At 39.8% G+C, this 11129-nt stretch overlaps 1 protein-coding gene across 3 annotated transcripts; it reads right to left on the reverse strand.

Annotated features, from left to right (window-relative positions):
* Window positions 1–1999: 1999 nt before the first annotated feature.
* LOC122343372 (mRNA-decapping enzyme 1B-like) lies at window positions 2000–10986 on the reverse strand. 3 transcript variants are annotated; one of them, XM_043237796.1, is made up of 10 exons: window positions 10768–10986; window positions 9443–9596; window positions 9297–9337; window positions 8932–9059; window positions 5357–5423; window positions 4588–4711; window positions 4360–4482; window positions 3660–4271; window positions 3381–3542; window positions 2000–2879 (listed from the first exon to the last, which is right to left on the reverse strand). In XM_043237796.1, exons 2-10 carry the CDS (start codon window positions 9584–9586, stop codon window positions 2799–2801), a joined length of 1482 nt encoding a protein of 493 aa, XP_043093731.1. In that variant the 5' UTR covers window positions 9587–9596; window positions 10768–10986; the 3' UTR covers window positions 2000–2798. The 3 variants fall into 3 exon arrangements, with proteins under 3 accessions (XP_043093731.1, XP_043093728.1, XP_043093730.1); XM_043237793.1 differs by having other exon boundaries at window positions 9443–9601; XM_043237795.1 differs by having other exon boundaries at window positions 9443–9601; window positions 10764–10986.
* Window positions 10987–11129: the final 143 nt, after the last annotated feature.

Genomic DNA, 11129 nt, shown 5'->3' on the forward strand with positions numbered 1-11129 from the left:
ACTCTTTCACTTTTTTTTTTTTTTTTAAACAATCAGCTCTCCGCCAGTGAAATCTCATTTGAATTGAATAACAGCAGTATGATTTTAATAACTACACGACTGAACTGCAGCATCCTGCTTTATTTTAAGCTGTTAAAACACTCTGCATTCTTTTCCCCTAAAACAAGTACACGCTAGATTGTGAGTGTCAGTGTCCAGATGTCATGCTCTAGATTTTTCCCGCTGACCCAGTTAGTGTAGATAACAGCTTCCGTCCTCCAGACAGATACACACCTGCAGCGAGTGTGCGTTTGAGCTGAGGGTTTCAGTCTTGTGAAGGTGGTTTTATACTGCAGGAGAGGACGATTTTCAGCATATTGCAAACTATTTCTTTAGAGAATGGTTTTTTTTAAGGATTAAATTGAAATTGATATAATTATGGACGTAAATTTGTTTTCCAACAAGGATGCTTTAAAACGATCAAAAGCGTATATAAATAAAGATGATTTCAATGTCATAAAAGATACCGTTCTGTGTAATTGATCAAAAAATACAGCAAAAAATATTAAGCAGAAACTTTAACACTTTATAATAAGGTGCCATTTGTTAATATTAGTTAATATATTAACATCATGAACAAACGTTGAACAATGCATTACATTACATTAATCTTAATGAAAATACAGTTCACAGTGAATGAACTGTTAACAAACACAATTTGTGATTTTTTTTTTCTAATAATGCATGAATAAATTCTGAAATTAGCATAAACTAAAACGAATAAACGCTGTAGAAGTATTGCTCCTTCTTAGTTCATGTTAAGTAATGAACCTTATAGTGAAGTGTTACTCATATTTGTTAAAAGTCTGCAAAAAAACCCCAAAATGTATCATATTCAGCATATTTATTTATAAATACTGTCGCTGTCTCTCAACCAGGTGTCTGGCTCGTACACTTGTGAATTATTGTAGGTTATTTTATGCTTGTGTATTAGTGTTAAGCTCTTCTCCATTGTGTAAATGTCACGAAACTAAACTCTACTGACGTCCAACATAAATGCTGCCTTAAAACCGATCCGTAATCAATGATGACCACTTGACAGGAAACACGCATGCATGCGATCCTCCCTTGTTCCCCGTATTCAAACCATGGGGTTGTAATGTGACAGCGTATGAGTGGAATAAATCACTGAAATCAGCCGACCCCTGCACACACACACGTACTGTAACCGTAGCACGTGCACCCCTGGCACCACTCCGGCTGCCGCCATGCTTATTTAGATTAAAGCTCTTATTTGAGATTGATGAGTTCATCAGCACTAATGCTTATGATAGCCGCCTGCTCATAAATCCACACAATCGGTTATTAACTGGAGATGCTGTGCGCCTGCAGGATCTCTCATTAACAGGGTCCCCACAGCTCTTGACCAATCAAATACAACGATTTTTGCAGTCGTCAGTAATTACTGGATAATGATTTTCATTCGTGCGTCAGGTAACAAACCTTGGGATTAAAGATATTAAAACAGTAAAGCAAAACAAAACTGAGATTTGGTGGAGAACAGCATCATTTGCTAGTTGATATAAACTGTCCAAAAATAGAAAGATTTACACACACTATAAAAACTGCTAGGTTTTATTTGTTTCTTAACCTAACTGAAAGTCTAATGTGTTCTTATGGTTAGAAAAGCATGTAAGTTATACTACCAATAAAAGTTTTTTTTTTTTAATGTTTTTGAAAGTCTTGTATGCATTCATTTGTAGTATTTGCATTAATTTAATTAATTATGATTACTTTTTTTGTGGGGACTTATTTTCCAGGACTATCTGATGAATAGAAATTTTAAAACGACAGAATTGATTGAAAAGTGAAATATTTTAAAACATTTTTAAATGTTATTAAACAGACAAATGCAATTTTTGATTAATAAAAGCAGTCATATCTTTAAAAATAAAGTAAATAAACTACCTGACCACAAACTTTTAATATTATCAAGTAGAAAAGCAGAACACACACTATATGGGGTGTTGGGGAATTACTTTAATAAGAAAAACAAATGGAAGAAAATTAAATTGTCAGCTTGTTTTTAGTTTGACAAGCTACTTGGGAAATACTGATGACATTTTTTTTTCTTAAAAAACAAAACAAAACAATAAACAAATCTGAACTGAAAAATATTCCAGCAATTTGATATAAGAACAGAACCATAGAAAAATAGAATATATAGTATATGTACACTTTTGTTTGTATATTTAAACAAAATCAATTTTCATTTTAAAGTGTGACTAACATTAATAAACTATTTCTGCTGGTTTGTAAAGGGATGAGGGCAATTCTGCCTGTGACAGCTGAGATATGAAAATGCTACAAATCAAGACATGTTTCCCTTATCTTTTAATTTATTATGTTATTTCTATCAAATTTGAGGCTAGGGTCATGTTTTTTTTGTGGGGCTGTTTCGATATGCAAGAACATAAATCCCTTGACAAAAAGAAGAATGTCTTTCAACTCAGATTTTAACAAACAGCACTTTTCTTGCCACGTTATCTAAAGAATAAACGTAAAATCCATAAAATTCTTCTTTCAGAAAATTCTAAAATGCTTAAGATTGCCCCGTATGTACAAGCGGCAAATTCGAAGCTGATATGACATTCAGATCATTTAATTGACTGTATGAAGATCAAACTGGTTTTCCTGTTATGAATCTGGTGCTGAGGTGCTCAGCTTCTCGGATGCTACATTCAGAATAGCAGGGTGGTCCTGAGATGGGACGATGATATGGGTTCGGAGCATGACAGCTTTATGTACGAGTACATGCTTCAGAAAGGTTTTGAGCTGGAGTCTGTTGCGAGACGGGAGACATATGCTTCATAGATTGTGTCCAGGAAAGAGGCATCATTCTGAAACACAAAAAAGAGAGAAACAACCCATTAGGTACACAATCAAACTGACTATATATATATATATATATATATACACACTACAATTCAAAGCTTGTGGTCAGTGTTGTTTATTTTTTATTTTTGCAATAATGCATCAATCGAGACATTTATAATTTTAGAAAACGATACTTTTACTAGACTGGAGTAATAATTCCGCTTTGAACATGTTACGTTTAAAACATTCTAAAATAGAACATGGTCATTTCAAAGTGCAATCAATCACATTTTAAAGTATTTCTATTTCTACTATATTTTTTTTGAGTAAAAATAAATTTAAAAAACTTGTATTTTGCATGTGATTAATCGTTTGACATCACTACATAAAATTAAATGTGCTAAAACTATATTTGGTCTTGACCACAAAAACCCAAAATGTTTTTTGGCAACAAAAATCTTGATGTATCTCTAAATCATATTATCAACATTGGAATCATAGAGATGGACGTGTTTGGTTCCGACCTTGATGAGGTGCAGCAGCGTGGCCTGCAGCTGAGTCTTGCTAAGTGCTCTGATTTCAGCTGGTTCTGGTTCTGCTCTTGTGGTTTTAGTCTGGGTGAACATGCTGGGTGACAGGAGCATGGTGGGGGCTACAGTTGCTGGGATACGCTGAGGTGAGCTCACCTGCATCCACACATTAAATCACAGGTTACACACACAGCTGCAGGATGACTAACCGCTTATCTGAGAGGAACATAAAGGCAACGGATCAGAATAACTGAACAGAAAGATGTATTTCACCTGTGTGGAGTTAGTTTTGCTCAGGCTGGAGCTGCTGGTGGTCAGACTGGGCTGGAGAAGCTCCTGATGAGGGTGGAGCTCTTGCTCCTGCTGCACCAATGTGAGCCTCTGCAGAAGCTCATGTGGCGACACCACGTTCCCTGCCGCTCCAGCAGGGGGCGCTTTATTCGGGACATAGAGCAAATGCTGAGCTGGGACCGGCCCCGAGGCTTTAGCCCCCACCCCGCTTTCTCCCTGATTAAACTGTAAGGAAGGCATCCCTGGAGTCCCCGCTACAGGAAGAGGGCTCATTAGCAGTTTTTGTATCGGGTCAATCTGGTTCTGGACGGCCCCGTTTTCACACATGCGGCTCTCTGGAGATTCAGACAGGGGCTGAAGCAGTGAACCGGACATGAGTTTGTGTATGGCTGGACAGTGCTGCGCGGGGGCGTTGGACACCGTGGCGCCACCTGCTGGAGAAGGGTCATCGTATGACAGCGAGCGGGCCACCGCAGACCGCGCGGGACCCAGCCTGCTGACAGCTGTGGCGGGCTGCGGCGAGACAGAGTCCGGTTTTGACTGAGCACTGAACAAAGTGACAACCGAGAGGTGCTTCGTGTCCATCTCCGTATCCTGAGAGAGTGTAAAAGTTGTATATTTAAATATTACATTTACATCATGTCTGCTGCGTCACAAGCATACTGAGGTCGAGTATTCACACCTGCTGCGTGTGTCCCTGAATGTGCGTGTCCTGTGCTGGTTTGAGGGGAATGGGTTTGATCAGATGGGGGTTTCCGTAGATGACGCCACCACTGCCAATTTCTTTCGGCTCGCAGAGTTTTCCCTAAAAAGAAAGGAAGTAGTAGAAATGTACTGTACACTGGTGACATCTAGTGTACCTTATTACTTGTGCAAGACAAAAAAAAGGCAATATTAAGATGCGCGTCACCTTATCATAGTCATCTCGTGCTTTAGTGAGCATCTGCATTATATCCACACCCTGCTCTGCAGATCGCGGAGAGACCGAGCCGATCGCCATTTGAGATTGTAACTGCTGTTCCAGACCTGCCAAACTGTCAAGCATAAAAAAGAGTGAGCCTGTGTTTGTAAGAAAGTCAGAGCTATTGAAAACCAAAAGATCGCAGTGACTTGGTTTCGTTAACAGCTTTTGGATATCTGCCATATGGAACAAAGTAATAAAATGCTCTAATGTTTCCTCTTCCACAAAAAGAACAAAATAACAAAGACGAATTGTAAGCTTGTTGTTGGAACTGATTGTGATGAGATAAAATGTTTTGAGTACTGCTAAATCAGGGGTGTCCAATCCCGTTTCTGAGGAGCCACCTTGTGGCAGAGTTTAGCTCCTGCTTAATTAAACACACTTGAACCAGCCAATCATATAACTAGAAACTCCTAGGCATGTGTGTTCTATTGGGATTGGATTGCATTGTCTTCACTGGTTGCAGCATGAACAAGTGTAGCCTGATTCGGGAAGTAATGAATCTTACAAGTAGACTCTTCTAATGAATTAATCTCAAATTTATTATGTAATTTTTAATTACTAATCACATTTTAGAGAAAATAACAGCATTAAAATGTCAAATATGTTTTAACTCCTAGTACTAGAAGACTCATCAAGGGAATTAAGGAACTGGAATCATTAAATTAAATTAAAATGAGAACCAAAATTAAGTTGCAGATGGAGGAGAAAAACTCACTTCTTCATGAGCTCCGCTATGCGCTGACAGTCTTCTTTATCGTAGAACCAGATGCCATAGATGGACACTGCCAAAAAAAAAAATAAAAAACAACATATAAAGTACACATTAATATTATTTAATCAAAGATAAAGATCATAACACGGCATCAGAATTAGCAGTGGAAAAGGACTACCAAAACCGACAGCATGCATGGACTTAAAGAGCCATTATACATACATGCATACATATACAGAGTCAACTCATGCCGAAATTCCTTTCCCAGAGTCCAAACTCCCAAGTGCCCAAACAGAACTAGAGCCAAATGCTGTGCCAGGACACCAAAATGTCTTTAAAGACCAAGATGAAGTCTTCAGATGCTTGTAGTCACTGGTCATTTTAAAGAGCAACCGTATTAGGAATAATTAATAGAGATTTCAGCGATAAGTACAGACTGTAGAGCCCTCGTGAACTAAACTTAGAGCCTGGTGCTGACAGCTGGATCAGGACCTGTTCCATTCACCTCCAGAAGTAGAAGAGAGATAACAAAAATCAAGGGTGAGTGAACAAAAAAAAAGAGAGAGAGAGAGAGAGAAGGAGAGTGGGTTGGTCTCAGAGCAGAGAGAACCACGCGGGTCAGTGCCTGGGGAAAAAACCCAAACAAAATACTGCCTGGGAACCGAAGAACACAACTCTGAGAGAGAGAGTGAGCAGGGGGAGGAGAACAAGGACAGAGAGGGATGAGAGGACACAGCGAGCACTCTTGAAGTTGAACTTAGCAAAACACAACAAAGAGAAAAGAAAAGCAGAGACCCGAACCACACACCCTCGCTCGAGTCAGACAGAGTGCAGAAGCGTTCGCTGCATGTTTTACTGAATGGAGTGGGATCCACGCGCACAGTGAGGAGACGGTGAACTTCTGACCGACTTCAAACAGACCAAAGCTTCAATCTGCCGAGGATTCAGATCTCAGTGAGAGAAGAAAGATGCTGCGGGGGCTGTTCAGTCGGCGCAGGCTGAAACATGAGCGGCTGGAGGAGGAAGTGGAGGTGCGGTTCAAAGGGAAGCTGGTGTCGGAGAGAGAGCTGGGCTTCACGTTCGTGCGGCCAGGAGGTAAGAGCTTTGTATACGCAAGAGTCCTGCTGAAAGTCTCCAGCTACACAGTCACAAATCACAATCACAACACTGCGTTTGTTTAAGAGAGGAGCTGATGGAATCCAGCACCCCCTGCACACGAGGAAGAGCGAAGTGTCTAAGATGGACAGTGTAGTTCTTACTTCCCATTGTCTGAAATCTTATTAATAGTGTTTGTAAAGACATTATTATTGCCCTTACTAAGTATTCAACCATTAACAAACTAACTCTTGCACTGCACAATTTGTGCTACAGACATGAACAGTCCCTCAAATCATGTGGTTTATTGAGAAGAGCTGTACTATAAATCGCCAAATTTAGTTTCATGTAACAGGATAATTTTCCTTAGTGACATTGAACCAGGGACAGGAGCCATATCTAGAAAGCAGAATAGAGTCTGGCAGAAACGAGTTCAAAATCTGGCAGCGAACTTCTGGAACCTTTCTCCCAATATCACGGGCTATTTTTAATGGGATTTGGTCAAATGCCTGAAATAAGGTCCCAAGATATTTTTGGGTTGTGTTCTATAACAAGTACAGAAGCAATACCCTCCTTGTGATTTGAAACTTTTAAGTGTCCTGGAAATGTTTCAGGACATTATTACGTTGCACCAGTATCAAAAACGGTAAATCTTATTTGCTTACTAGGGCACTTTTACAATTTCGTTGTGATTATACTCGCCATCTTTCAAACTTATCTAAACTCTAAGATTGAAAAGCTGTCTGAAGCGTATTGTCGGTGACTCTGAGATCATGCCATCATAGCATAGTTAGTTTATAGCCCAAATTTAATTTCTTCTGGGGATTGTATTTAGATTTCAAAATTCAATATCACGTTGTGTTCATATGTGAAGATTATCTTGATAATGTTCTTGTTCTACTTGGTAAGAACCATACACATTTATTGCTCACAGATCTTCTTTTTTTATGGAATAATTTAAGAGTCAACTGAAAAATCCAATTGGAATGTTGATTTAATGAATCAAGCTGATGCTAATTATTGGTACAAAATGACATCATCCCCTAAAAAATTCTACATAAATGACTGTAAACTATGGTGGCCCAGTAGTCCATAAAACAACAAAATATCCACAGCACAACTCATAGGACTAATTCTGTTGTGTTTCCTGTTGTCTAGTTGCTTGTTTATATTGGGATGCAGTTTTTCCCCATTATTTTGTGTTAATTTCATTGTGTTGTAGAAATTGCAGTGCTGTACACTATTGTGTCACCATAGTAACCAAATTCTTTAGAACACCCCAGAATGAGTAACAACACACTTAGAGCTATTTAGAAAATGTTGCTACTATGGCTACCATTTATAGCATTCTAGAATTAAGGTGGTGAATTTGATTGACTGGAAATAAAAATCCACTCTGTGGCACGTAATTCATTGGAATAGTTGGCCAGTAAACTCTCACCTACATTTGGAAGCAGCCAGGATAGATTTTCCCATCAGTCAGTTAGCAGCAGCACAGATTTTCACTGTCACTACAATGCCCAAACATCAGTTTAGGATTGGCTGAAACATCCAGATCTACGACGATTCATTCAATCAGCCTGAAGTACTTAAGGCTTTTCCGCATGCACTCTATTTGCAGGTCTTTTTATCATGAATTTCCTTGGAAGCCTGTGCATGTGTGCTTATAAGAGAGGCTTGTTATCTAATCAGGATTGGCTGGTCGGGTCTGTGATGCTGGCAGGAAACTGGAAGAGAAACACACATACTTCTCTGCACCATATAAGGCACTGTGGCTCTGTGGCCTCTTATGCAGGCACGTCTGCCAGGGATCTCTGATCTCTCTCACACACACACACACACACAGACGCCAGTCTGACAGCTCTCTCAATTCAGACAAACATCTACTGCTGTTAAGTTCTTCACCTTTTGGATGGATGCTCACCCTGTACTGCCTGGGCTGGTATTAACATCCGTTTTAAGCAATTCGTCTGACACCCTATGCCAAGTGTACACCCAAATGGGGTCCAAAACATTTGACCAAAGTGCACCATCCGTGTGTGGACGTTTGAGTGATCTCAGCCCTTCGAAAGAAAGATCCATGTGCATCTACTTGCACTTACTGTCAGTGAAGTTTACTTCCAAAGGCTTGCTTGTTCAACTAAGCATGAGATGGATGTAAACAAGAAAAATGTATATTATCTTCATGGGCTGAACATCAGATTTTAAAATTTCCCTAAACGAAGAGTAATGCTAGTTCATCTGTAGCTAAAGCATTGGAGCATGCTGCTAACAACACCGCGGCCATAGGCTGATTTACAGGAAATGCATGAATTTGTCAAAAAATGCAATGTAAGCGCTTTCGATAAAAACGTGCAAAATGTAATATAAATGTGCAATGTACATTGAGACATTGTAACACATTGACATCTGCATACCTTTAGCTATGCGTTATATTATACAGCTATATGAGCCCTGAGTTTTTCACAAAGAGAGTGACTTACAGCGAGCGTTCCTGTACAGGAGAAATGGATGTTGCAGCTGGAAATCTAAGTCTTTAGTGATGGGTTCGGTCAGGTTGTCCATGCTCAAACGATTCAGGATGGTGAAGCCGTGCCTGGGGGAGGCAAGCCTGATACACAGAAAACTGACATTAGAACTCACAACACGAGTGGGAAACTAAAGCTTATGAGTCTGATGGACCTAACCAACTGTGAGTAGGTGTTTTGCGGCGTTAGTGCAGTCAAGTGTACAGTGCTATATCAGAAGGCTGAGAAATTTATTTTTGTGACCCCAAGAACAGCTTTAGATCTCTAGGGTTCTGATTCAAGGCATATGCGCGCAGTGCTGCTGTCGAAAACGTACGAACCTGTTATACACAAACAGAGTTCCCTCCACGTCTGTCTTTTCCTGCAGAGCACAAACGCATTTACGTATTTATATCCTAACTTATGAACTCAAATGAAAAATAAACTAGCATTGATTGTTATTAAATGTGCCGATGTGATGGTGTACCCATTCATTAGTGGTGTTGTTGAAGGTGTAAAGTGCTACTTGGCTGGCCAGGTCCGTGATGCTGCTGATGTAAGGGTCGAGTCTCTTTAGGGCCGACAGACTCATAGATAAACAGCTCCCGCCTCCACCAGTGCTTGCAGTCATGGCTCCAGTCCTGTTCTTTAAATAAAAGATTACCGTTTACTGAAACATTCAGATTTAATTGTTTAATTCCAACTACTGCAAGGCTGAAAAGCAAGCGTTCACATGCGGCAGTCTCATAATAGACCATTGGGGGTATTTCAAATACTTCATCTCAATTATATTTAAATTTTATTTTGTAAAAGGCTCTTTCTGCATACATAGTCATTTTGTCTTATACGTCCCATTTATGATCAAAAGCTGTACCTACAAAAATCCAAACTGACTTTATATTTAAGCTAAACTATATTTTATTTAGTCTAGTTTACTAGCAAGTAAGGGGATGCATGCACATAAACTATGGCGCTCTTGTGAATGCACATTCAAGACTAACACGAAAGATAATGTTTTGTTTTTCTTTGCACACACACGCAAAAATTCTTGCAGCTTCATAACCTTACAGTTGATGTCACATGATACGGACTATTTACTTGAACTTTTAACATGTCTATTGTTTTGCTGTCTATGCAGGGGACCTCTCAGATTACATAAATAATTTTAATGTGTGTTCTGAAGATGAATGAAGGCCTTATGGGTTTACTAGCAGAATTTTTGTTTTTGGGTGAAGCACAACGGGCACACGTTCGCATTTTTTATGAAAGGCAAGCCCGTTTAAGTTTATTAAATACAAAAATCTGAGCTGCGAACGTTAATTAACATCTAAATAAATCAGGAATGTATGTCGAAACAAATTAAATACGTTAGAGCTGCATATGATTGCACAGTGTATACATTTAAAGATCAATACAATAAATAAGGCTTAAGTGAGGGAATGAAATAAACTATGTATTCCAAAGCAAATGTGTGCAGCCCGTGCCAAACTCGACAAAGTGTTCACATGCAAGTTGCTTCAAGAGCCCACCAGCAAGTCTGCATTTTATTATGGCTCTTAGATTTGGTTCGAGTCCCTCTTTCATCGCGGGTAGTACAATAATAGCGCGCCTCTGTCCGTAGCACAAGAAGTTTGGTGCTGCGGGATAGCTGCTTGTTCAAATCCCCAACAGCGTATGAACAATAATAATGCTTTTGCTTGCAACTAATAATTGAATAGTTCATGCCTCCACACGTTTACAAATGGAATAACCGAGGCCTTGGTTAGCCGCTGCTGCCCTGTTATAAATCGGACAGGAGTGAAACTTACCTACCTGCACTTAAAATACCGCACAAATCCTAAAAATGCCTTTTAAAACGAGATTCAACTCTGTAAAACGGGACTGGAACGCTTTACTTCGCGTCCCGGTCTCCTGGTGTATGGTTTCAGTGACCTACGAACTGGTAAAACACGAATACATCGCTTTATTTCACTTATCTAACTCCTCGTCGGCTGCCGCTCTCGCCATGTTTGCGCTGACAACAAGACAGCACGAGCTGATCGCCGAGCTCGCGCGCGCACAGGAAGAGTAATCGAGGAGCTCGAACAACCGATGAGCCCGAAGCCCCGCCCCCCCCGCAGCTGCATGGCTTGAGCTCACCTGAGAGCCAGCAGACTTTTAGTTTTTTTTTTATA

This window comes from Puntigrus tetrazona, chromosome 4 (assembly GCF_018831695.1).
Source record: "Puntigrus tetrazona isolate hp1 chromosome 4, ASM1883169v1, whole genome shotgun sequence".
NCBI classification, from domain to species: Eukaryota; Metazoa; Chordata; class Actinopteri; order Cypriniformes; family Cyprinidae; genus Puntigrus; species Puntigrus tetrazona.

Bases quoted from the DNA above. Each gene is read 5' to 3' on its own strand.
- LOC122343372 (XM_043237796.1), bottom strand. From the start codon at position 9,586: ATGACTGCAAGCACTGGTGGAGGCGGGAGCTGTTTATCTATGAGTCTG. The intron at 4,272-4,359 runs GTGTGAATACTC...ACACTCTCTCAG, and splicing joins TTCAGGGACACACGCAGCAG to GATACGGAGATGGACACGAA. The intron at 3,543-3,659 runs GTGAAATACATC...GTGTGGATGCAG, and splicing joins GCAAAACTAACTCCACACAG to GTGAGCTCACCTCAGCGTAT.